General features: G+C 34.4%; 1 protein-coding gene across 4 annotated transcripts in view; it reads right to left on the bottom strand.

Annotated features, from left to right (window-relative positions):
* Nucleotides 1–27,976, bottom strand: part of PPP1R12A (protein phosphatase 1 regulatory subunit 12A) — a 141,915-nt gene that overhangs the window by 29,484 nt on the left and 84,455 nt on the right. For 2 of the 4 annotated variants that reach the window (XM_082742788.1, XM_082742789.1), the window contains exons 9-18: nucleotides 24,352–24,473; nucleotides 16,694–16,909; nucleotides 14,505–14,599; nucleotides 13,980–14,084; nucleotides 12,929–13,096; nucleotides 12,355–12,531; nucleotides 4,786–4,876; nucleotides 3,450–3,650; nucleotides 3,041–3,209; nucleotides 1,001–1,122 (exon numbers count right to left, since the gene is read on the bottom strand). In XM_082742788.1, the coding sequence (XP_082598914.1) occupies nucleotides 1,001–1,122; nucleotides 3,041–3,209; nucleotides 3,450–3,650; nucleotides 4,786–4,876; nucleotides 12,355–12,531; nucleotides 12,929–13,096; nucleotides 13,980–14,084; nucleotides 14,505–14,599; nucleotides 16,694–16,909; nucleotides 24,352–24,473 (1,466 nt within the window). The remainder of the gene's footprint in view (nucleotides 1–1,000; nucleotides 1,123–3,040; nucleotides 3,210–3,449; nucleotides 3,651–4,785; nucleotides 4,877–12,354; nucleotides 12,532–12,928; nucleotides 13,097–13,979; nucleotides 14,085–14,504; nucleotides 14,600–16,693; nucleotides 16,910–24,351; nucleotides 24,474–27,976) is intronic. The other 2 variants (XM_082742791.1, XM_082742790.1) reach the window with 2 other exon arrangements.

Raw genomic sequence — 27,976 nt, 5'->3', positions numbered from 1 at the left:
ACCTTTGTTCTGTTGGTGGGAATGCAAATTGGTGCAGCCACTGTGGAAAACAATATGAAGCTTCCTCAAAAAATTAAAAAGAAATATCATTAACCCGAAGAAAACTAAAATACTAATCCTTAAAGATAGATTTTTCCCCATGTTCACTGCAGCATTATTTACAATAGCCAAGACAAAGAAGCAACCAAAGTATCCATTCAAGAGATTGAATAAAGAAGATGTGAAAATATATACAATGGAGTATTACTCAGCCATAAAAAATATGAAATCTTGCCTTTCACAACATGGAGAGACCTAGAGAGTATTATGCTAACAGAAATAAGTCAAACAGAGAAAAACAAATACCACATGATTTTACTTTTATGTGGACTCTAAAAGCGCAAAAAATTAACAAAAAAACAAACAGAAATAGACTCATAAATACAGAGAACGAACTGATTGCTTCAAGAGGGGATGGCGAGATAGGTTAAAAAGATGAAGGGCATTAGTTTAAACTTCCATTTATAAAGTAAGTCAAGGCGATGAAAAGTACAGCATAGGGAATATAGTCACTAATACTGTCATAACTGTATAATGAGAGATGGTTACTACACTTATTGTAGTGGGCATTTTGTATGTAATTGCTGAATCACTATGTTGCATACTTGAAACTAATATACAATAATAGTAAAAATATGTAAAGCACCTTTCTTTCAAAGAATGTCCAAAGTAAAGCCCGTTTAACCACTATACAGTTATATATATTTCCTGAGCTGTACCTATTAGCTATTATTTTTATTTCAAAATTGGGACAGAACTCTTGATTTTCAATAATACCAAAAATGTAAGTACTCATTAACTATCATTATAAAAAAGAACCTTTCTGATTTAATAACTTGACTCAAAACACATAATGATGACTTAAAGAATATGTAATCTGAGGTATATAAGAAATTATTAGTATGTACTTCTGGAAAGATTAAGTATACTATCAAGTAGTTATATGTTAACAGGTTCTCACATCTTGTGTCCAAAATGAAACTCCTGTAGATCTCCTTTTCTCTCTTGGTCTCCGTCGTTCTCGGATTGATTTAGGTTGTGATTTATCTTCTCCTTCTTTTTCCTCTTCTTTCTTTTCTCCTTCTGTTAAAGATTACAGTGAGCCACAAGGTAGCAATATATCTTGACGGTATTTTGTAAGAAAAATACATAACAATTCAAAGTCAATTTCCTTCATGAAGCCTTCTGAAATTCTCCAATCAGAATTATTTTTTTGTCCCTCTCAGTGCTCCTACGGTTTAAACTTGGTTTAAACATGTCTTTGTATCTCCCACTGGATAGGTTCTTGATCAAGAGAAGAATTTTAGGGGCGCCTGGGTGGCTCAGTGGGGTAAGCCTCTGCCTTCGGCTCAGGTCATGATCTCAGGGCCCTGGGATCGAGCCCCGCATTGGGCTCTCTGATCGGCAGGGAGCCTGCCTCCTCCCTCTCTCTCTGCCTGCTGCTCTACTTGTGATCTGTCAAATGAATAAAATTTTTTAAAAAAAATTATTTTTTAAGGGGCACCTGGGTGGCTCAGTGGGTTAAAGCCTCTGCCTTCAGCTCAGATCATGATCTCAGGGTCCTGGGATCGAGCTCCGCACTGGGCTCTCTGCATGGGCTCTCTGCTCAGCAGGGAGCCTGCTTCTTCCTCTCTCTCTGCCTGCCCCTCTGCCCACCTGTGATCTGTCAAATAAATAAATAAAATCTTAAAAAAATATATAAAAGTCTCCTTGGAGACATAGCAAAAGAAATTACAAAATTATAGTATTAAGAGGGTTTTTCAGAGTCGTTTTTGGAATTGGTTTATAGCAACAATCTCAAACTCCAACGCCTACAGTGGCCATCCAGATAATATAAATGGATAAAATGGGTCAGGAGAACACTATTCCAAGTAGTGCAGGGCTGATAACTATTGGGCTCTAGCCAGTTGTTGATATGCGAGAATTTTTAGACCCACTGTTGCTGAATCTTCCAGTTATTCAGTAGAAGATGATAATCTACACTTTTAATTGGCACAAACTTCCTACCAACATTATGTGGGCCTCACACTCAGTGGCTTAAAGAACTGAAGGAGTGCCTGGTGGGGGCTCAGTCAGTTAAGCTTCCGATTCTAGGTTGTGACTCAGGTCGTGTTATCAGAGTTTTGGGACTGAGTCCTCCAACAGGCTCTGTGCTCAGCTGAGATTCTGCTGCTTGAGATTCTCTCTTTCCCCCTCTCTCTGCTTCTCCCACAACTTACATATGCATGCGTGCACTCTCTCTTTCTCAAATAAATAATAAATCTTAAACAAAAAGAACTGAAATATTTCTGACCCAAAAAAGTCAGCTGAAAATTAAGAAAAACTTAATTTTCTCAAGTTTATCCTATAGGATACTGTCATGACTAATCCTATGAGATTTTCTTTTAAAATATAAAATGCCTGCAATTAGAATTGACTATATGTAGTGCCCACCTCTGACTTAAAGTACGAATTATTAAAATTTAAATAGTAAGTTTATATGAAATGTTAATAGTGATCATCAATATGCCAGCACACAGCTGAAAAAGAAATCTATTTCTCAAGAATAAGCATAAAAACAGTTTCATTTTAGCAAGGATATTACTTGTGTAGGTGATTTTAGTTTAAAACAATTTCAAATACAAAGACTTAAGAACTATGATTCATTCAATAGGCAAGAAATAACTTAAGGCACTATTAACTGCTGCTAGAAACAATCTCTTAACAGTTCTTCTATACTGACTTTTTTCTATGTTGCTGGACATAAAAATTTTTGTGAAGTCTTGAATTATAAAGACAATATGTATCAATGCCAGGCTACATAATTTTCTATTTTTATTTTCTACTCGTCTCATTCTCATCTGTCATTTTCTTTCTGGAAGAATGGCAGAGTGATTCCCAGTTTGGAATGCTGTTTTATTTTCTATTGAACTATAAAAGAAAACAACAACAACAACAACAACAAATGATACAAAGGATTATTTATAGGAAACAAAGTGTTTCCAAGATTTGGTCTTCTTACCTCTTTCATTTTCTTTTGTTAGTCCTCTGGAGTAAGCAGAAGTTATACCTACAAGACTATTTGGCCTGTTTAGTTGACTTGAAGCATAAAGTGAACTGCTTATGGTAGAAACTGAAGAGGATGGAGTGGTTGAACTTGCAGTCGATACTGGTCTGTAACGTTGGTAAGTCTGTGCAATATTAAAATTAATACCCATTTAAGATAGTAAACAGCTGAAAACACATAAACACTTAAATTCATTTTAAAGGAAAAATAATGTTTGAATCATCTCAAAATAATTCAGATTTCTAGTTAAAATCCTTTTTAGTATTTTGTATATGGTCTATTGGTACATAAATCTCTTACACTTTGAGAGTCACAAGAACTATTCATACCACTTGACCTAGCTGTGTTACTGGTTTACTATTACCTCATCATATGTTCTAGAGTATTTTTGTTTATATTCATCTTCTCTTGATGTTTCCGATTCCTTCTTTTCTTCTTGCTTTTCTTTATCCTGTTTTTCTTTTTCCTCTTTTTCTTTTTCTTCATTTTCTTGTTCTCTGGTTCGGGTAGAACGACTTCTTCCTATTGTTTTTTCAGCTTCCTGAAGATCAGTCAACGTTACTCCCTGTATGCAAAAAGGGTAAATTTAATAATGAGAGGCATTATAGCTTGTCTCAAAGGAATATCTTATAAGCAGACAAATTTAATATGAATGTATTAAAAGTCAAATACACATGTTTGGAATTGGTTTGGAAACCAAAACAGAATTTCTACTTGGCAAGTCACATTCATTCTATTAAGACTCACCATGAGCAACCACAACAATAGTTTTCGGGAAAGATATAAAATGTAAAAAATAGTCTCTATATTCAAGAAATTAACAAAAACAAAGGAGAGATGACAAAAATCATACAAATTTCTAAGAAGTTCAGAGAAAGGAAAAACGGATAAATACATTGTTTATATGCTGGTTTTATATGTATTTATGTTTTTATGTATATATTTGCAGAAAATATTTAGTAAAGTAAAGAAATAATATTTGAAGGATAAGCCTTGAAGAACAGGTTAGATTTCAAGAAGTAAAGGTACAAAGACAGGAAAAACATATTAAGATCTTAGCAAACAGTTCAGCTTGAAATGTAAGAGTAAGGATCAAGGAGTTAAATCTGGATATGGAGCTCCTCAACTGTAGCAAAGGACAGAAGATAAAAGCATAGAATGGCAAGGAAATTAAGGAGATGATAACTAGATTGGGTGATATTTTCCTCATACTTGCACATTAGTTGTTTGAAACATCTAACATAATAGACCTATTCCCCATAACTGCAAAAATTCATAGAATTCTTTAATAATTATCAGACTTAAATATTAACACTTATTGAATACTCTGTGCCAGATACCATCTTAGTAACAAAAGATAAATAAATATTCAAAGACACACAAAGGCTTATGCTAATTGGATTAAATATAATATTAACAATGTGGCTATATACAAAAGAATAGCGCAGGATTACTAAAGCAATCTTTATTTTTAAGATTTACTCACATTATATACTGACATTGGTATTTCCTTTTTTTTTTTAAAGTTTTTAAAAATTTATTTAAGTAATCTCTATAACCAACATGGGCTCGAACTCACGGCTCCAGATCCTCCGAATGAGCCAGCTAGGCGCCCCAATGATATCAGTATTTAACAGAGAAGAGAAAAAGAGAAAGGTAATTTGTTTTGAAGTTTTATACATCATATACATTAAATATACCTGTGTTGATCTTCTAGACTGTCTTGCTTGTCTAGATCTTGCTTTTCTTTGGGATTCGGACTCTTCATCTCTAACAGGAGTGAGGTATGATCTACAGTAATAAGTAAAAATTGTTAGTTGGAGATATAATATCTGTGGATATAATTATATAGGAATCGGTGAATGAATACAAACCTAAGCATTTTAATGGGTTTTAAAAAGTCTTAAAAAAGGTTACATTCACCCTGAAAATTCAACAATACTATCTGATAAATTTTTAGATTGGAAATCTAAAATCATGCTAATTTATATTTTTCAGGTTCTTCCTAACTATAGTTTTTGTTTGTTTGTTTGTTTTGTTTTTTAAAGCCATGGGACATCCGTCCTCTTAGCCCCTCTTTTGAGTCCCTGCAATACCATGCTAGATGATATGTGAAGATATTTGGCTAAACTCTAGACTGTCAATGTCTTTTTATGGTAGAATGGTTAGGAATGAAGGCGACATTCAACATATGGAATGACTAGTGAGCAAGCAACACTCCCTGAATTCCTGCCATGTGCATTTATTAATGTTTTTGGCAGATATCATTACTTTGTTCACACTTTGAGTTCTCTAAAAGGTCAAGTGCTTTTATACAAAACTGCTTTAAAATCAGCATCTGATTCCTGGTTACTGATTTTCTGATATAAAGAGGAGTTAGTATTTAGTTAACTTCACTACACTTCATCTTATACATCTAAGCCTATGTTCCGTCCTGTCACAGAACATGCACCATTTCAAAAAGCTTGCAATCTATGTCGAGATTAATATTTCATTAATTAAAGGACTGAATTAGCAAAGATAAGACAAGAGCCCTGCAACACAACAAAAAAACTTCCCTCCAATGATCAACATTAGTTGGGAAGTTCACTTGTTAATACTTCCTGCAGTTATATTACCATCTAAATCACATTTCTCAGAGAACGCTTAGAAGTAGAGTATTTCGGGGCGTCTGGGTGGCAGTGGGTTAAATCCTCTGCCTTCGACTCAGGTCGTGATCCCAGGGTCCTGGAATCGAGCCCCACTTTGGGCTCTCTGCTCAGCAGGGAGCCTGTTTCTGCCTGTCTCTCTGCCTACTTGTGATCTCTGTCTGTCTGTCTGTCTCTCTCTCTGTCAAATAAATAAATAAATAAAATCTTTTTAAAAAAGAGTATTTCTATTTTCTATGTTGTTTATTAAATTTATCTAGTTTATACCATCCTGCCCCTCCCCTCTAAATGTTACTTTTTAAAAAGGCTTTTTAGCTTTAGTATGCTTTCCAATTGGTAATTCATTCTGCTCTTTAAACTCCCTGAAACTATTCATATATCCATAGCAAACTTTGGAATTTATTTTTGGGTTTATGCCTCATCTTTTATTTTTTCTGTGCTTCCTTTAAAGCTCTAAGTTCAGAGAGTCTATCACATCTCATACTCCTTAGAATAATTTACAGTTTTTTAGAATTCTTTTGGAGAGCTTCATTCCTTTTATCTTTCTTTCACGCTCTTTAGTTTTTAGAAATTTGTCTAAAACTAGAATATATGATTCATTATTCCTAGGAGTCACCTCCTTGAATAATTAACCCTAACATAACAAAGTCCCCCTTGTCATCCAAAAACTGGTCACTTCAATTCCATCAATGAACTCTTACTTACTGGTTAAAGTTAGTTCTAGAAGACTGATTTTCTGTATTGCTTCTACTCTAATTACAGATAAACCTGAAGCAAGGTAAGTCAAGAACTTCTCTAGAGGGTGTTTTTGATCGAGACATCCAACAAATTTAGAGAAAGATGAAAAGCCTCTCCCTACTTTTTTTGACTTAGGTTGTTTTTATCATCTGGTTTGAGAAAATATCACCTGATCTCTCTACTTGGCTAAATAACTTACAGCACTACTTCATAATGATATTATTGATTTTTTTCCTCTTTGTCCATATGTTATCATGTTTTCACCTCTATGTTTCTAGAGTATCCTGAAAGAGTATGTCTTTTTGCTATTACAGTAGCACTACATTTATCTTGTAAATCAAGCACACCTCATGAAGTATTAGAAGAGCTCTATCTTACTAAGTTTGGTTTCTACTAAAACACTAGTACAGGTTTAAGTTTATAACCTGAAGTTTTAATTCAAAAATTAAATGTCTAGTTATTTGTTGTCTGTTACTTTTTTTTTTTTTTTTTAAGATTTTTATTTGACAGAGAGAGAGAGTGTGTATGTGAGCACAAATGGGGGAAGAGTAGGCAGAGGGAGAAGCAGGATCCCCACTGAACAGGGAGCCTGATGTGGGGCTTGATCCCAGGACTCTGGGATCATGAGCTGAACCTAAAGCAGACACTTAACTGACTGAGCCACCCAGGAGCCCCTGTTTTCTGTTACTCTTAATTTGTCCTCTTAAATGTATAGGGCAAAAAAAAAAAAAAAAAAAAAAAAAAAAACACCTCACTAAACAAAACACTTTAGTTACCAATATATCTTTAGTTTCACTTTCTTTTAGAGATTTTGCAACACATGGCTTCTGTACCAATGCACAGACCCAAAGAAATGAGAAGAATTGGTAGGTCCATGATGCTCAAGCTGCACTAAGCTTGGTACTTCTCTTTCTCTCACTGTTTCATAATTTTCATTTTGACTATATATCACCTCTTCTGAGTTTTCAGCTTTTTATTTAAGATATAAAAGATATTTAAAATAATAGATATAACAGACACTTCCTATTTTTATAACAACTCCAGTGATTTTTTTTTTTTAGGACAAGTAATTTAAAAGGTGAAAAAGAATAACAATAAACTTGTTATTTCAGTTTCAGTTTAAGAAAATTAATTTTGGAATATAGTGAGGAGCTTCTTTGTGGCAGAAGTTGGTTATATGTATTTGGAAAATGCTATACATTCTGACCTTCTCTAGGAAAACCATGTTAAAGGCTCTGAGAAGAACTGAAGGAAGAAATCTCTTTAACCTTGTTTAATTACGCATTTCCCAAGATACTGAAGTAGAAAATACTTTTCTTTTGTGGTACTCCTGCTACATGTGCAAAGTGCTCTGTGAGACATCAGCCTGAAAAATATGTCCCGGGGCGCCTGGGTGGCTAAGTGGGTTAAGCCTCTGCCTTCGGCACAGGTCATGATTCCGGGGTCCTGGGATTGAGCCCCACATCAGGCTCTCTGCTCAGGGGCGAGCCTGCTTCCTCCTCTCTCTATCTCTCTGCCTGCCTCTACGCCTACTTGTGATCTCTTTGTCAAATAAATAAATAAAATCTTAAAAAAATATATATGTCCCAATGGTTATTTTTTTTTAAGCCATTTATTTAGTACTTATTTATGCATCTACTGCCCCTATGCAATTTATTGCTTTCTGGACTTCTACCAGATGAGGGGAAGATAATAAAAGGAGATAAAACCTCAATGTAATGGTGAATCTGGTTCAAAAGAAAAACTTGATAGCAGTTTAGATGGCTGCTGGTAACATTTCAGTAATTCATGAGCTGCTCTGAAAGTTAGGCATGAACATGGACTTCTGAATCTGACTCCCGTATGTAATGGTCAAAATTCCCTTATTTAGTTTAGAACAGGGAAATCTGCAATGCCACTTGCCATTCTGATCTCCACGGCAAATGAAACTAATCAACCATCACACTCTTCTTCAACGGTTTCAAGTTGCCACAGAAGTTAAATGTATTTATCATATCTGTTTTAACATACATAGATAGGTTAAGGGGATAAAAATTACTAAATGGAAGACTTACAATTTCTGTTCATTTAAATTTTCCTAACATTTGTTTCAAATGAACATAAAAATCAAGCCTATCAATTTGCAATATACATTTCCTATTATTTTAAGAGTTCCCATCTGATATTCAGTTCCTTTCTCCTCTTCTGGGGTTCCTGTACAGAGAAGACCTCTACGAATAAAATGTAGAGAAGAAAATTAAGTCATATATTTTATGTGTTTTTGATTAAAAAGAGCTGACCAGAGCACGTGGGTGGCTCAGTCAGGTGGGCGTCTGCCTCAGGCTCAGGTCACGATCCCAGAGTCCTGGGATCAAGTTCCACATTGGGCTCCCTGCTTAGGAGGGAGTCTGCTTCTCCCTCCGCTTATGCTTGCTCTTTCTCTCTGTCTCACAAAAATAAAAATCTTAGAACAAAAAAAAGAGCTGACTATCAAAAATCAGAATATATCAGTCAAAAAAGAGCTGACAGAATATATCAGTCAAAATCCACTGGTGCCGGGGCGCCTGGGTGGCTCAGTGGGTTAAAGCCTCTGCTTTCGGCTCAGGAAATGGTCCCTGGGTCCTGGGATCGAGCCCCACGTCGGGCTCTCTGCTCAGCAAGGAGCCTGCTTTCCCTTCCTCTCTCTCTGCCTGCCTCTATGCCTACCTGTGATCTCTGTCATATAAATTAAAAAAAATAAATATTAAAACAAAATCCACTGCTGCCTTAATCACTACTGTATCACTGTCATACTGGATCTTCTTAAAACTACGCAGGGTACATAATTTAACTCCTTAGTAATCTCAGACTGCTTACTACTTTCTGGGCAACTGAAAGGTTTTTTTTTTAAATTAATAATTTTCCAATAATTCCAATTATTCTATATATTTTTGATTTCACTTTCTTTAAAAAAAATTTATTTATTTAGAAAGAGAGAGTGCTGGAGGGGAGGGGCAGAGGGAGAAGTAGAGAAAGAATTCCAAGCAGACTCTCCTGCTGAGTGGGCCCAAATTGGTGCTCCAGTTCATGACACTTAAAATCATGACCTGAGCCAAAATCAAGAGCAGGACACTCAACTGACTGAACCATTCAGGCACCCCAATTTCACTGACACTTACTGCTGAAATATTCATATTTATTTATAATATTTATATTTTGGGTAGTCAACAAATTACATTTTTTAAAAAATGGAAAACCAACCCTTGTTTTTCATTCAGCTTTTTCCTTGTAAGAAGAAAAGTGAGCAAATGCATGCTGACTGAGCCAAGGGAAAAAGGTGGAAGAAAATAATTATACAAAGTAATAGTTCCATGTGAATTCATGCTACAAATATGAACTTATTAGTAAGTATTTTAAAACTTAAGACTTAAAGACTGGAGAACTAGAAATATTTAAGAAATGAAAGAATTTGCTATCATGGTCCATCTATTTTTTTTTTTAAGATTTTATTTATTTATTTTTCAGAGGGAGAGCGAGAGCGAGCACAGGCAGACAGAGTGGAAGGCAGAGTCAGAGGGAGAAGCAGACTCCCCGCGGAGCAAGGAGCCCGATGTGGGACTCGATCCCAGGATGCTGGGATCATGACCTGAGCCGAAGTCAGCTGCTTAACCAACTGAGCCACCCAGGCGTCCCTGGTCCATCTATTTAAAGCTATCTTCTCTTCTCTACTCCCCACCCCACCACCACCATTAATCCATTGGAAATCTTAACTAATAAAAACAGAAAATCCTCATCCAATCCTGATCAATCAAAGTAACAAAACTCATGAATATGGTGGAATTTAATAGTAAGGTAACTTTATATAATATCTGAAAGTACGTATGTAAGGATACCTAAAATGGCATAAATGTATTAACTTATCTTTTTTTATCCACAATATATATTTAAATGCTAACATATCCATTTTGAGGACAAATAGTCAACCATATTCATTTCAAAAGCATTAGTGAAATTTAACTGAAAGACAAACAGAAGAGGCCGACAATGTATTCAAAATTGCAAACAATCACTTGACATGAAACAAAACACAAACATTAATATTACTGCAAACATCATTGAAACAGAGTAAGACAAAATTTCCGTAATAAACAACAGGAAAAATTTCATACACATTTTGTTTCTTATGCTATTAAAATCTGTTCTGTCCTATTAATATCTCCAAATATTTAATTCTCAATCTTTAATGTCTTTCAGGATTAATTCCAAAAAATTGATCCAACAACTTTATAATAAAGAAATATGAGGTTAGGAATCATTTCTTTGTTCTGAAACAACTGATGATTCCAGGAAAATACTCATTAGGCTTTAATAATCACTGGAAACATTTTTAGAAGCATGGAATCCTAGAAAGTATTCTAGAAGTTAAAAATTATATAAATCAAATTTATATAAATCAAATTCCTCATTTTACAGAAGAAGAAATTCTGACCTTGAGCACTCTAACCTTAGGATTAAAGCAGAAAAAACTAAGGATTCCTGACGTTTTTTCTTCACTCCCCGTACACCATAAAAGCAAAGGCCTCAAATTTATTTTCACTAGAAAGGTATGATGGATGCCTATGATCCTCTAATTTCTGTTTGCTAAATGGTCTTACCCAAAAATACCTTAAAAGCCTAAAACTAACTTAAATTTAGAAAAATGAATTAAATCATGGTACGACCTATACTGGTATTCAAATCACAAAATGTTAACTTCTTATAATGGTTTCATCATAAAAACAGAAATAAAACATAAACATATTGGTAGAAGATAAAGATGCAATGATAGAAAGGAAAATATTTTAACGTTAAAAATTTAATGTCTTGTTACTTTTCTTATATTCACCACAAATATTATTGCAAGGATATTAATACCTACTACAGGCCATGCACTTTGCTATGCACCAAAGACAAAGACTGTATACGAATACTACATGCCAGAAATAAGACAAAGTTAATCTGGTTGGTATTTTTGTTAAAAAAAGAAAAATACCAGTTATGTAGCTAATTTAATTTTATAAGAATAAAATGTAGAAAAGGTGCATTTCATTTCTAAAGACTTTAGTTTTCTCAAGAGGAAAAACAAAATTCAAAGCTAGGAACTATGCATGATAGCAGAAAAAATATGATTATCCTGTAACCTTGGGCTTCACTTCAGTTCTCACACAAATTATATAAAAGTGGAAAAGACCCTTAATATCTCTGGGTCTTAGTTTCCTTCTGTAAAGCAAGGATATCACATGTAAGTTCCTTTCCACATTTGTGATTCCATACCAATTAGCAGCAGCAGGAAAAAGTAAAGCAATGCTCTTAACATATAAGCACATAAAATAAATTCATAAACTGTTGAAGAAATTTAATCAATGAGTGCCTTTTATGTGCCAGAATGTACTCAATGTACTTAAAAATTATTTGGCTTACATGTATCCCTAAGAAATCTTTCTTCAAGAGAATCTTAAAATGAAAATCTTAAAAATAACAAGAATAGTTAACATCCATCAAAATTTTTAATAATGGGAGAAACAGAGAAGAATGAAAAATCTGTTTTTGTCAGATCTAGTCTTCCATGAATCTGACTGGGTATGCTTAGATCTTCATCACAAAAACATCTTGAATGAAAACAACCATTAAAAAAAATGAAGATGGCTAAGAAGACCAGTGTCTGGCTCACTGCCTTGAAATGAATTCTGTCAGAAGGAGTCACCAAGCCTAAATGCTAATAATTGCCCATTACATCCATCTATACAGTTTTGAGATGATATAGGTTATTTTATTTATTAACCTATTCAAGAGATGGTCACCAACCTGCCAAGATTAAAGAGCAAAACAAACAACTTTCATCACTGGGCAAGATAGATCAGCAGTCCTGTGAGGACCTTTACACACCTGCGTCTCTCCCTGACCTCTGATGTGGAGGAGACAGTGCCAGCAGTAGTTGTAGTCAGGGTTGTGGTTGAGGCTGCAGCATTTACAACAGTTGGAGCAACAGGGATGGTCAATGCCGTAGGAACACTGTCCTTTTCTTTTTCAGTACTATCCTCAGCCCACAAACGATTTGAGGTACTATCGCATCATAAGCAGCAACACAAAAAGAGAAAAGGAAAACAGCTAAACAATGAAAGCACTTTCTAGCAGCTCAAACAGGTGACTATAGGGATGGATTTTTTTAAAACACAAGGCAAGACATCTTTCAGCTATGAACCAAAAAGCTCACCCAGAGCTGTCAACGGAGAAATTTACTTAATTTTAAGCAGCCTGATTCAAAGAACATTAGTAATTCAGGAACTTAATTTTTTTCCCCAGACATGCGTATTTGCCTCTTTTTGGAACCAAATTTGATTGTAAATAATTTAAATGAGGTAAATGAAAAAATCCAGAGCCCCACAATCTTCTAAACAAAAATGCATGCACATACATAAGCACACAGTAGGCCTGAACACAAAATGTATCTGTGACTCACCTGCTTTGTGTGCCTGCTGAGGAAGAACCCGTTGTAATCTTTGTAGTAGTGCTTGTGCTGGAAAGCAGGCTTTTCTGAAGCCCAGTTGCAGAGGTAACTGTTGGTGTTGATGTGGTGCTTGGAACACTAGAACTAATCAAATCATCTGGTCTTCTACCAAAGGAGCAACTAAAGGAAAGAGTCATATCTATATAGAATGTGTTTGTATGTGTATTCTATAGTTAATATCTATATATTATACAGATTCACAAGGCTAGGAAAAATCTAAAAAACTGTGTTCTAAATACACCACTGGCTCCAGCACCAAGAGTTGCATCTACAACTTGCTAGGAGTCTGGATGTTTTCACTAATTTGGTAGTGTATCATTTTACTGCCTCCCTCTTCCCTCAACAGGACTCAAAGATGATCTGATCTGGTATTTTCCATTCCTGGACTGTAACACACCATATGGTCATGCCAGGCTGGGTCTGAGAAAAACACTTAGGTCTGGTTTTATTCAGGGAAAGTGAAGATGGACCTTTTTGAAGAAAAGTGTTTCAGCAATGAGTCACATCCTTAAGTAGTGACCCATGACTATATTATAGTTGTTCATCTTTTCTTCTTCTTTTTAGTTGTTTTTAGCAGAGAAAACATTTAAAGCCCCCTCCCACCCCCACAATGTGATTTTATTACCAACATTTTGATTCAAGACATTTTTGTATCTCTGAGTTCTAAGAAAAGTAGAAACTTCCGGGTCACTAATTAATGACCAGGTCAATGAAGACACTAATCTATTCAACTGCTGTAGTTAATTATATAAGGAGTTCCTTCTAAACATGCTACAATCTAAAAGGTACTTCCTAATATAGCAAATCTAATGAAATATATATGTAGAAGCAAATTTTCACCCATCTTTAAATATATATTCTGGGTCTTTAAATGATGTTTTATTTAAACAAAAGATGTATTTATAAAAGCACATATTTTTCTAACAATACTAAATTGAGGGCCCCCAAAAAACTGCCTCATATTTTTATAAAAGTCAAGAATGTTATTCAAGAATTATGTTACCTTTTATGATAAGTTGATCCTTCATTAACTGAACTATTCTTTTTGAGATCATCTTCCCATTTTCTTCTTGTATAGGAACTACTTGTACGCAAACTTGAAGAATCTCTGTGAAAAGAACATCCTTCAAGTTCTGGTATATAATTTTAAAATAGGTTAAAAAAGCTGTGTATTAATAAACATTAGTAGAAGCAGAAACCAGTAAAATCCCTTGGGAAAGCACTCTGGCATATTACTGAAAGTAATTCTGGTTCTAAGTTCTATTTCTCGGGTATTAATCCTAATTACGGGGGGGAAATTAAGATGTTTACAGAAGGTTTACTTATGATCACAAAATATGGGGAGGGGGTGGGGAGGAGAGAGAATCCCAGGCAGGGGATGTCTAGCACGGAGCCTGACATGGGGCTCAATCTCACACCCTGAGATCATGACCTGAGCTGAAATCAAGAGCTGGATCTGACTGAGTCACCCAGGCATCCCAATAAAGATTTTATACTTAAAACACACAGCAAATCATAATAAATTCACCTGTTTTCTTTCTCTTCAATATCAGATGTACTGGCTAGTCGTCTTGGTATTGTAGGTGCAACATATGCAAGTCTAGTTCCTTTACTATCTTTCTCCTACACAACAGGAAAAAAAAATGAGTAAAAATAAATCTGTGTGATGATTATAAGAGCTGCTAAAGGTATTAAGGAAGAGTAATCAACAATGCACATAATATAGCCATCACCGTTTATAGTATTCTTCCAAAGTTCCTAGCTATATTCTAAAATTAATGTCTATCAATACTATAAACACTAAAGGACAGACTGTTTAAAATAATTTTCTTTCTCCTTTAATCTAAAATTAGACAGTATTTTAATAAATGGAAAAAAAACATGGACAAAAAAATCCTTCCACATTTTAATGACTTTTTCTAAAACGTCCAAAACAGGTTATATAAGGTAACAGAGTATGATAAAGTAAAATATTCTTATTTTTCTAAAGAAATAAGGTCTCAAAAATGGCTGACTGGTAAGTCCCAATTATTTATTATGTAAGTTATTTACTACTTTGATGTAATATTAAAATATTCAGAACAAAAATTACTTAAATTTGTATTTATCCAAATCTGGTTGAGACTGTAGTAGCAAGGCATCTGATATGTTCCCACTATAATGGCAGCAAGTATTTGGAAAAGAACTGGCCAGTCAATCATACAAAATAAAAAACATTAAAATTACTTGATGAGAAATTCCATTTCTGAATTTCTGATACAAAGAAATACTTATATTTTTTTATTTTTTTTAAAGATTATTTATTTATTTATTTGACAGAGAGAGAGAGATCAAAGTAGGCAGAGAGGCAGGCAGAGAGAGAGAGAGAGGAGGAAGCAGGCTCCCTGCTGAGCAGAGAGCCCAATGCGGGACTCGATCCCAGGACCCTGAGATCATGACCTGAGCGGAAGGCAGCGGCTTAACTCACTGAGCCACCCAGGCGCCCAAAGAAATACTTTTAAATAGGGGAAGGAAACTATATGGAAAAAAGTCCAAGCACTAAAAATGCAATAGAGAATAGATAATCCAGCTATATAAAATATCACTGAATGAACTGTGGCACATTCTATTTGATGTTCTTTATAATTTAGTATTACCTTTCCAAATATAGTTATTAAAACTACTCATCAGAAGGAGACTTCTTTTGATATGAAAAAGCAGATAAAAAAACTGCAGATACTGGATAAAAGCAACTTAGGAGTATAATTACTTTCTGGAATAACTAAATTCTAGAATGAATGCCCTTTAATACATTTTATTGTAAGCTCTCAAGTAAGATAAAACATTAGAGTATAATGTCATAATTGATTTTGTGATCTCTCTGTCAAATAAATAAAATTAAAAAAAAAAAAGATTTTATTTATTTGATAGAGATCACAAGTAGGCAGAGAGGCAGGCAGAGAGGTGGGGGGAAGCAGGGTCCCTGCCTAGCAGAGAGCCCGACGCGGGGCTCGATCCCAGCACTCTGGGATCATGACCTGAGCCGAAGGCAGAGGCTTTAACCCACTGAGCCACCCAGGCGCCCCTTCAATATTTTTTTTTTAAAGATTTATTTTTTTCACTTGAAAGAGAGAGAGCACATGCAAGCACAGGGAGGGGCAGAAGGAGAGAGAGAGAGTCTCAAGCAGACTCTGCACTGAGTAAAGAGCCCCATGAGGGGCTTTATCTCACAACGCTGAGATCAAAACTGAGCCAACACCAAGAGTCAAGACACTTAACCGAATGAGATGCTCAGATGGCCTCAAGCTTTTTCATTATTATTACATGTGGTATGGTGATCTGTGTTCAGTGATTATGAGCTGCTGAAAGCTCAGATTAGGGTTAATATTTTTTAGCAATAAAGTATTTTTTAATTAAGGTATATATATTTTCTTTAGACATAATGCTACTGCACACTTAAGAGACTATAGTATACCTTTTATATACAGTAGGAAACAAAAAAATTCATTTGACTTGCTTTATTACAGTGGTCTGGAGTCAAACCCACAATATCTCTGACATGTGCCTGTAATTCCATACTGATATCTGTTTATATTATCATGTAATTCATTAAATCAGGTGAATTAAGTTGATACACAGATCTAATAATGATACACAGTAGAAAATCCATCAGATTTGATGTTCCTAGAAAAAAAATTATTAGAGTTTTAATAGAAACCAGATTAGGAAATAGAGTACCTTTTCTTTATTATCCAAAGAGGAGGAAAGCCTAGGACTTGAAGCTGAACGCATCACACCTGCGGTGTCTTTGTCTTTCTGAGCCTCTTTAGATGCCGTGATTTCTGCAAGTGCGCCATAACTGCCAGTCTTTCTAAGTCCTAACCTCCAGGATGCAGGAGACTCATCCTTTCTCTCTTCTTCTTTGGGAGAAACTTTTGTGGCTGAAGTTGGAAACTGTTTTTATTTTATTTTTAAAGAAAAGAAAAAAAAATATTAAGACTGATCAATCCCTAAGCTGGAAATGACAAGTTTACAGGTAATACGTCTCAAATTATAGTTAAAGTTTCAGGAGAAACACTAAGTAGGTTAATGTCTTAGTAAAAAATTTAAAGATCTAAAACTGGAAAAAAAAAAAAAAAAAAAGAACTACCTTTCCAAAAGTTAGATTTAATAAAACACACTCCACACTTTATACCACACAGAAAAATTATGATGCAAATACGGAGAACAAAAATGAGCACACCATAAGGACTTTAAAACCATGCATCTTTGGAACCAATACTCATATTAAGCTTGTTATGTTGTAACCTAATATAAATCCTTGCACATAGAAATGCCTCACCATAGATTTTTCACCCTTATTGGGCACAAGAACAATGCCAGTTTTGCGCAAGCCCTGCCTCCATGATGCAGGATCTACTGATTCCACCACAGGCATGATAGGAGCAATGAAATCATACTAAAGCCAATTAAAATAAGACAGGTAAAGAGATAAAGATTGAAAGCATAAGAACAGAAAAGGAAATTATGAACAAAACACACTTAAAAAGAAGACTTTTATAACAAATTAAAGCCCAGTAACTGGGTAATGATCCAATCTTAAAAGTCACTGGGAACAAATTCTAGTTTTAGCATGAGAGAGATTCTGAAGGAATCTAATAAAGAAATTTCCAAAATAGTTAAAGGCACATGGAGCAGGTAATGTTACAGTATATGAATGAACAAACTTACTGCACCTGAATTTTGTTTTTATTCATTTATATACTTAGGTCAAAAAATTTTTAATCCAGCATAATCAGTAAAAAAGTAACAGCTGACATACCTTCCACTTACAACATTTCAGTAATATTTTTAATATCATAGCCTTCAACTATTTGATTTTACCACAAAATATTATTTTATACATTTCAACTCAAAATTAATTTTTATACAAATACTTATTTCATTTTCAAGGCTTTCCAAAAGCAATAAAAATGAAACATTTGTTATATTTAACTGTTCATTTCAACTCACAAAGTTTAAATATTTAACTACAGATAAGAATAGATGGGTGAATATAGCAACTAACTAGTTCCTTTACGTACAGGATATGGGTAATTAAAAAAAACAACAACCACTTTCCCCTGTATTTACTGCCAAAGTTTGCTACAATTAGCAGTTTAAGTTTAAAGTACCCAAGATGTCAGAGGGCTACGACAAAACTATTGTGTGAGATACCTCTGGTACCTCCAGTAAGTAATTCCTATCATTAGGGTCAAAATATAGACTCATGATATACAGCATTCCCCAGTACCCAAAATGTGTGCTGAAGCCCCAGGGTGCCAGAATAAAATCACAAGGGCACTGTGGGATATTTTAAAGTTTTAAGAGAAAGCACAGTGACACCTGTTGGACACCACACAAACTGCTATTGTTAACTTACTTGCACTTAACTACTTAATAAAGGAAACAAAGAGGTACTCCTATTGGCCAAGAGGCACTGTGAAAAAAATTAATAAAACATTAAACGTCCCACTGACTGAGAAATTTCATCGAGGGACTTCTGTAACATTTTATACAATAATACATGTACTTAATGATCAGTTATTGATTTCTGAGTCTCAAGTTGTAGCATCCAAGAACAGAGGTTAGCAAACTTTTCTGTAAAGGACCAGACTGTGAATTTTAGGCTTTGCAAACCACAGTCTCTGTTCTAACTCTTCACCTATACCGTTGGACCAAAGTTGCCACAGGTAATACATAAATGAATGAATTTGGCTGTTCTAAAGACTTTATTTAGGTACACTGAAATTTTATTTGTGTCACAAAATATTCTTTTATTTTTCCCAACCATTTAAAAATATTAAAACCATTCTAACATGTGGGCTGTACAAAAACAGGTAGTAGGCCAGCTTCGGTCCACGAACTATGGTTTGCTAAACCCTGACCTGCAACTTCCCCAAAACTGGAAATAAAGTTACTTCTCCATGATAAAATAGGTAACCTAACATTTACTGAATGGTACAAGAGAAGCTAACATTTAACAAATGTTTGCTCCTGTCAGGCCCTAAGCTTAAAAGTCCTTCACGTGCGTTATCTCATTCAATTCTTGCAACCACCCAGTGAAATGCTATTATTACTGCTATTTTAGAGTTGAGAAAAATGAGGGAGTATTAACAATTTTGAAGTGGACATTTGTTGCACTGTAATTACTGATCTCTCTCCATTCTGCCTAATGTGAATTTGGATTTATTGGTTTATGTGTTTCAAAGCTCCTTTCAATTTTACTTGGCCTATAAATGAACGTATCTGAAATACTCAACTATACCCACTCTCTGAAACTCTTCTTTTGATGTCTGTAAACAGTTTTGACTGTTTAGTCTGTTCTAACTTTCTTACTCCCCTCCGTCTTAGTCTTCTTGATGTTGTTAGCACAGTCCTGAAACATAAGCATCTCAAGACTCTGTTCTCAGATCTCCTTTCTTCCGCTAAGGGCTGGAAATAGGGTCTTCTATACTTCTTAACGTTAAATATTAACAGCACTCACTTATTCTTCAAATTTGATGTCTCTAATTTAGAATGACTCCTAAATTCCCAGTCCTGAATTTCTATTTACCTAGAGAATGAACTATCTAGAACTATAATTAGAACCTTAAACTCAACATATTTAAAATCAAACACCTTTATTTCCAAAACAGCTCTCCCTCAGTTCCCTATTTGTTAGTAGCACCAATAAATTTCTTCTCTTCCCCATATTTGAAACTTCTTATTCATCTCCCCCCCATTTATAAATTAGGTGCCAAGTCTTGAATCTCCTGTCCTTTGTAAGACCACTGCCACTTCTCTAGTCTATCATCTTAGGCAACTTCAGTAACTTTCTAGTCAATCTTCTCTCAATTAGCCTCCCTTCAAATATACCTGTTCGTTGCTGCCAAAATAATATTCTATAAAGGATAATTCTCTCGTGGCCTTGTTCAAACATTTTGTAGTTCTCTACTGTTCATCAAATTATAAAAATGTTACCATAGAAATGAAGACATTCCATAATTTGTCGTTACTTTTCCTGTTTCACTTTGTATATGTACCCTATAAATCAATCAAACTACACAACTTATTTTCCCTGCAAATATTTCACAGTATCCCTACTTTGTTTTCTTTTTTTTTTTTTTTTTAAAGATTTTATCTATTTATTTGTCAGAGAGAGAGCGAGAGCGAGCACAGGCAGACAGAGTGGAAGGCAGAGTCAGAGGGAGAAGCAGGCTCCCTGCGGAGCAAGGAGCCTGATGTGGGACTCGATCCCAGGACGCTGGGATCATGACCTGAGCCGAAGGCAGCTGCCCACCAACTGAGCCACCCAGGCGTCCTACTTTGTTTACAATTGTTTCTCTTCTCTTCCTTTCAGTAGACTGTACAAACTCTCTTTCTCTGTTAGTTGAAATACTACCTACCCATTTAAGATTTATATCAAATGTTCTAATTTTATTACCTCAAAAAATATGATCTCTTCCATTTCTTTTTCAAGATTTATTTATTTATGTGAGAGAAAGAGAGAGAGAGAGAGAGCGCGTGCATGGCAGGGGAAGGGGCAGAGGGAAAGAAGGAGTCCAAGCAGACTGCACTGAGCACAAATCCCAACGTGGCACTTCATCTCACAACCCTTAGACCATGACGTGAGCTGAAACTAAAAGTCACACCACCCAGGCACCTCTCTCTTCCATTTTTATTTTTATTTTTATTTTTTTTTTTGTTTTTAAGATTTTATTTATTTATTTCACAGACAGAGATCACAAGTAGGTGGAGAGGCAGGCAGAGAGAGAAGTGGAGGCAGGCTCCCTGCTGAGCAGAGAGCCTGATGCGGGGCTCGATCCCAGGACCCTGGGATCATGACCTGAGCCGAAGGCAGAGGCCCAACCCACTGAGCCACCCAGGCGCCCCTCTCTCTTCCATTTTTAAACAATCATTCTATATTTGTACACTTTAACTGGCATACATCATATGGCCACAGTACATAGTTTATGAAATTATTATTACATTTAATAATTGGATCCAATTAACCAAAACACTTAATTCTAAGAAAAAGATGAATTTTCACCATCTAATACAGCTTACACTTACCAGAATTTATGTGCATACAGCAAAATAGGTAATCTTTTTCAGAGATTCCAACAATATTTATTTTGATTAAAGAAAGGTATATAAATTCACTGTTAAAACTTTAAAGTTTACTTATTATTATTTTTTAATAATCTTTACACCAATTGCAGGGCTTAAACTTATGACCCCGAGATCAAGAGTTGCATGCTCTCCTGACTGATCCAGCCAGGTACCCCTACTGTTAAATTTTTATTTTATTTTATCTTATTTATTTATTTTTTAAGATTTTATTTATCTGACAAAGAGAGAGACAGCAAGAGAGGGAACACAAGAAGGGGGAGAAAGAAAGCTGGATACGGGGCTCTATCCCAGGACTGGGATCATGACCTGAGCTGAAGGCAGACACTTCAACGACCGAGCCACCCAGGCACCCCTAAAATTTTAAATCATAAAACCAAACTGATAGTTTTATAGGAAACATCTCCACAAGTCACAGGCCTGGTCTCTCTTTAATTTTAGCTGAAGAGTTAAGAACTTAATGCAGTATCATTTAAAGGGAAGATATCTACGTTTTTCTGTAGCTACCCTGAATTATTAAGAATATAAATGGTATTTAATACTCTTTTAGAGCTACCTGTTTTGTGATCTATTTCTTGCTGTGTGTGCATGTGTTTTTTTTTCTTTTTAATTTTTAAAAAATATTTTGTTTATTTATTTGACAGAGAGAGCATAAGCAGAGTGAGAGGCAGGCAGAGGAAGAAGGAGAAGCAGGCTACCCACTTGGCAAGGAGCCCAACATGGGACTCAATTCCAGGACCCTGAGATCATGATCTGAGCTAAAATCAGTTTAACTGACGGGATGCAGATGCCCCCATGTGTGTATTTCTATTATTTTATGCACTGGTGGTAGAAGCAAGAGAACTTAAGATACCTCTGTCTAAATATCAAAACCAGAGTAGTGAGTGGAACCTAAAAACAGAACTCTCAACTATGAAATCTTTTAACATGCATTTAAAGATTCAGGTAAGGAAATTCACTTGTGAAGTCCCTAAGTTAAAGGAAAATTCACATTATCCCTAATTGAAACTAACTTAGAAGACATTAAAATGCTATATTAACATTAAAAAGTATCACTGAACATAACAGGCTTTAAAAGTCATACAAAATAAGTAAATTACTCTATCCATTAAAATAATACTTCAAATTATCTGTATGCCACAACTTTATTAAAATAAAATTTGGTTACAAAACCTTAAGAACAAAGACTAAAAATATATAACCTTCAAAGTAAGTTATGATACCTGAAATTGAGAATAAAATGGAGTTTCTAAACATGCAAAGCACAGAGGAAGATAGTTGTTTTTGGATCAATTTAATAACAGAATCAGAAGTAGCTCTGAGTAAGGATTTTTATAGCAAAGAGGTTACTGGCCTAACTCTAACAGTTATTATGTTATGATTACTATAACAGTAAGTTATTATTACATTAACAATTATTAAGAGTTATTAAGAGCAATTAAGTTATTAAATTAGGGCTATGTTTGAGAAAAATGTAATTGATCAAAAGGATCAAAGTAACTGCAATTACTTGACAATAGCAGTAAAGAGATTGTTTAGCTAAATACTCAAAAGAATGACAGCCAGTTATTTGTGGCCAGATATTTCAGAGGGATGGAGCTATTGGGGAACTTCTGATAATCATTAATTTTAACAGATAGTAAATCAAAAGAGCTAAAGTTTGGTACTCATTGAAGAAGTATACAAGGACTCTAGAATTAAAGTTTAAAACAGCCTATGATGTCTCCAGTTATAGCATGATAATCATCGTTAACATTCGTCACTTTCCTTAGCAAGAGTTTTAGAGGAAGATTACTACTAGCAGTATGGATTGTGAAAAACTTCTCTAGTTTATTATTCTGAAAGATTCATATTTTGACCACTTTGGAGCCAAATCCAAAGATGAACAATACTGACAACATCACAGAAACACTGCAGGGATTTAAAATCAGTCCTCAAACCCATGCAAACCAAATAATGTCAGATAAGCAACAAAATAAGAAGTCCAAAGGCAGAGACATGACAGTTAAGCACAATGTGCAATCCCTCAGTGGACCCCTGATTTGAAAAAACAAACAGAAAAACATTAGTAGGACAACTGAAAAAACCTTGACTATGGTTTGTATGTAATGAGCATAGATAAAAGTATTACAACAAATTTAAATATCCTAAATAGGATCATTTTATTATGGGAATGAAGGATAATGCTTTCGTATTTAGGAGATATGTACTCAAGTATTTGGGGTTAAGTGTTATACTGATAGCACCCAATTCTTAAATGTTTCCACAAAAAAAGTATGTGTGTGTGTTTACAGAGAGGGAAATGAGTATGTTCATTAAAGATAAGTAAGGGTGGTGGGGAGAAGCCTTTAATAAAAAAGACCAGTGGTATACAAAACAAAACAAAACAAAAAACATGTAATGTTTAATTTGGGTTAAAAGAAGTACAGGTTCTAGAGTAGTAGGGAAAAGAAGTATCTTTAAAAAGATCAATACACTACTTGGGAAGCACTGTTTGGTGGAGAAAAGGAAGCAAAAGGACAGAGAACAAATGGGGAACAAAATAAGGGGAAAACAAAAAGAAACTGGTATTTTGAGAGTACTTAGTCACTAGCTAGCTCTCTCTCTCTCTCTCAACCAAGGTTTATAATGCTAATTTACTTTCTCTTTTAGGTTATTTTTTTTTGTTTTGCCTTTTCCCTGACAGATAAGGAAGACAGCAACTTGCTAGATGTCCTTACAATTAATAAGAGGTGGGGTCGGGAGTGATCTCTGGTTTGTCCAAAATCAGAGCTCATGCTCTTACTGGCATATCACCCTTGCATGGTGGTATTTTCAAAAACGTTTGTATAGAGTCTTGTATAAAGTTAGACAATCGTGCTTTGTATAGAGTTAGACAATCTAGGTTCTAGCTCTCTGACTTGTGATAGTACTTTTTGTGCTTAACTGTGAAATTTTCAAAATGTGCCTTTACTTACCAGGGATAAAGGATACAAAACCCATGTTTCTCAGAAGTTCAAAAGAAATTAAAAACTACCATGACCATTACCATTAGTTTTCATATGCAAACTAGTACTTTAAAAAGTATTTTTTTTAAATGAATATAGTTCAAAGGAAATCTCAGTCAAATTTAAAGAAGAAAAATATATTCTTATTCTAAACCTTAAATATTTTTTGTAATAAACTATAAAAATTTAAGAACTGTCTTAATGCTTTAGTACTTAAACAGAATGTAAGTATTTTTAGCAAACACAATTTTGGCTTACCTTTTTCATAGGTGATGTAGGTGTTGCCTGACCGGATGACACAGGTGTTGTAACAGCTACAGGAGCTGCTTGTGTACTAGAAGTACTGGCATTAGTTACAGAAGCCATGGGCTTTGTCTTATCTATTACAAAAACATGAAAAATTTAAGAGTTAAGATTCAGTATGGATTGTTTCAATGTCTAGAAAAACAGTATTTTATATTCATTTTTTAAAAAGGTTTTGTTGTTCAAGTCTTTTCCATTTTTTTTTTCTTTTTTAACAAGGGAGTTTTTTAAGAAGTTTCCAGAAATGTCTCAGTATGTATGCTGAAATAATAGAACATGATGACATAACAAAGCATCTAAGAATAAAAAACAAAATCTGATTTCCATACTTTTAACACTACAGAAATATAAAACAATTGATATTTAAAAGTTGAATGCTTGAATACAGGGAAACCAAAAAGACTGTAAGAGCTATACAATTTTTTCTAACAGATCCACAATTTACATTGCTTATTTAAAACTCATAGATCCTCTTTATTCCAGGAAATCTAAAAAGTGCTTTTTGTCAATGGTCAGTTTATATTCCTGTGAAACAAAGTTCATACTTTCTCACCCCTAAAAAATCTAAACATCAACAAGAATATCAGCTGATAATCTCTTTTCGCAATGTATTAAAACAATTTCTAACTAACAATGAAGCACTGAGAGAAACGTTTTTGAAAATATAGATGCCAAAAACATTCAGACTATATTTGAAATATGTACAAATTTTTAAGATTTACTTATTCGAGAGAGAGAGTGCGCACATGCACACGAGTGGGAGAGATAGGGAGAGAGACTCAGACTCTGTGCTGAGCGCACTCTGACATGGGGCTTGATCTCAAGATCCTGGTATGACCACCTAGCTGAAACCAAGAGTCAACGGCCTAACCAAAATGCGTGACCCAGGTGCCCCTATATTTGATCATACAAATCAGACTGGCTTTTAGCAAAAACAAACAGTTACCTATAAATTTAAATCTATAAATTAGCTATAATTTATAAATGGGCCAGAAAGGCTACACTATATTTCTGTAGTGTTAATGGTCAAAGATCATTAACCCAGTTTTAAAGTAGACCTTTGGTTTCAAAATGAGGGAGGATAGGTATTCTTCTATACTTTGGGGAAGAAGTATAGTACTTTAAAATTCTATGAGATATTCTTTCATGATACTCATATTATACTCCCTCCTTCTCTTAAGTCAGTTTTTTTTTTTTTTTAAAGATTTTATTTATTTATTTGACAGAGAGAAATCACAAGTAGGCAGAGAGGCAGGCAGAGAGAGGAGGAAGCAGGCTCCCCGCTGAGCAGAGAGTCCGATGCGGGACTCGATCCCAGGACCCTGAGATCATGACCTGAGCCGAATGCAGTGGCTTAACCCACTGAGCCACCCAGGCGCCCCATCTTAAGTCAGTTTTTCAACATAACTTTCCACCTTATCATTATGCAATTATACTTTATAAGTAGAAAATATTAAAATATAATTATCTTTAGGGTAGGTATGTAGTTGTATACATGTATACATGTATAAATACCAAATAGTTCTGAATTTGTATTGACTCATTCATTATATTTATGACTAAGAAAATATCCACAAGATGTTAATAGGGAAAAGCATAGGATCCCAAACTATACCAAAGGACAAGGCCAAAGTGCCACACTTAAAAATCACTATGATCTTAACTTTTTGAATAAACTGAATGAGCTAACTACAGTCTAATGAGCTTTATTCTCATTGTTACACAATACCTCTTTTAATTCAATAGAAGCTAAGCCTATTCAGTACAGTTAAGTACAAATCATGAATAATCTATTAGACCATCATCTTGGAAAACAGTCTACCTAAATGGAGATAAGTCAATAAATGTTTATTAAATGCCTCCATATTTCAAGTACTAGGTACTGAGTCCACTGTACCAGTTGATGAAAAAACAAAACATCTTTTAACAGCATAGAGCTTACAGTGTAGTAGGAAAAATAAATAACAAAAAGATAAAATTCAACAGATTTTTTTCCCCTTTTATATTCTCCCTTTACTCTTGGTTTAAATATTTATTTTATATTAGTGAAATCCACACATCAAAGAATGTATATGCATGAATGTATAATCATTCAGGCTTGTTTTATGAATAATAATGAAACAAACGTCAAGTATCCACCATCCAGCTTAGCATTATTAATATTGTTAAAGCCCTTCTACTAATTTGATTTCAATGAAGAATGAAAAGTTCAAGTCTTAGAGTTAAAAAAACCCCAAAACAAAAACACACTTCCCTTCTCATTCCTTCAACTACTTCTCAAATTTATAAATCACTCTGGAGGAAATTAAATTTTTGGTTGAGTTCTTATTTTTAGCTCATTTATAAGAAACCAGTTAGATATATAATTAATGAAAGAAAATTCAGCAAAATCATTATTTTACATCAACTAACTTTCCAAAGAAATAATCTTCCAAAAACTAGGTAAAGAAATAATTTAGATATTGTCAAACCAAGCTGTAGCTCTACAGGGAAACAACTGCTTTCTCAAGTTTGCAAATCAAGTATGATAAAACCTTGGGTGATATTAGAAGAGTGAGACAGAGGGAACTAGACACATTTACATGGATTAATTCTTGAGATAGAGTCAAGTTTTCCTGGCACAAGCAACCACTAGCAAAAGGAAGAACAAAATTATCATAGTACAATGCTTTAGAGAAACATTTAGTTAGCTTAGTAAGAAACAGCAGAGAGTGATTGGTATACCTAAACTCCAGAGGAGGAATACAACGCAATTTGATGGCAATTAGTTCTACTTGTAGTTACAAAGCAGTACAGTTTATCAAAAAAAAAAAAAGATAAGAAAAGAAAGAAAAAAAGAACAGTATGTTTAAAGAAATACCCAGAATAGTTTAAAGAACTATTTAGATCATTTAGTCCAATTCTTATTTTTACAAGTTAAGGAAATTTCAACCAAAATAGGTTAGGAGGCTAGTTTGTTAATGGCAAGACTGGCTTAATCTGTAGGCTTATTTCAAATAGTTCCCCAGTGCCCGACTTGGAACAGTGAATTCTATAGAAGGAACCAATTAAGAAAATATTCGATAACAAAATCTCAGAAATTTCTGTGAGATGCTTGGATTCTTGAATTCTGCTATATAAGTAGTAAAAGACCGGACACATTAGTTAAAAGATCTAGGTGCTAGTTCTAGCTTTCTTGTGCACATGTAGTATACTCTGATTTGTAGTGGTGTATTTTACATATTTTACATGCATATGGATTTTATAAAATTCAACTCTACGTTAGCACTTACTACAAAGCAATGCTACATTTAGTATCCATTTAAAGCAAGAAATTTCTGAGAAATCTGAGATTAGAGAAATATGAGATTAAATAAATTAACCACAAATACAATTATACTCATGAATCAGTCTGTGTTCTTAAACATTATCCATGCTCATTCTCATATAACATACTTTTATTATAAGAAATATTTAATTAGCAAGTCATAAAAAGGAACTATAATATTCAGTGACTACCTGGTTGCTTTAGTTTCCAATTTTATCCATACTCTCACCAAGACGAAAGATGTGCTGACTCATCTGACCAGCAGTATGACAG

This window comes from Mustela nivalis, assembly GCF_964662115.1.
Source record: "Mustela nivalis genome assembly, chromosome: 7".
Taxonomy (NCBI): domain Eukaryota; kingdom Metazoa; phylum Chordata; class Mammalia; order Carnivora; family Mustelidae; genus Mustela; species Mustela nivalis.
The sequence above is the reverse complement of the archived record's forward strand: the minus strand, read 5'-3'. Positions and strand labels throughout refer to the sequence as shown.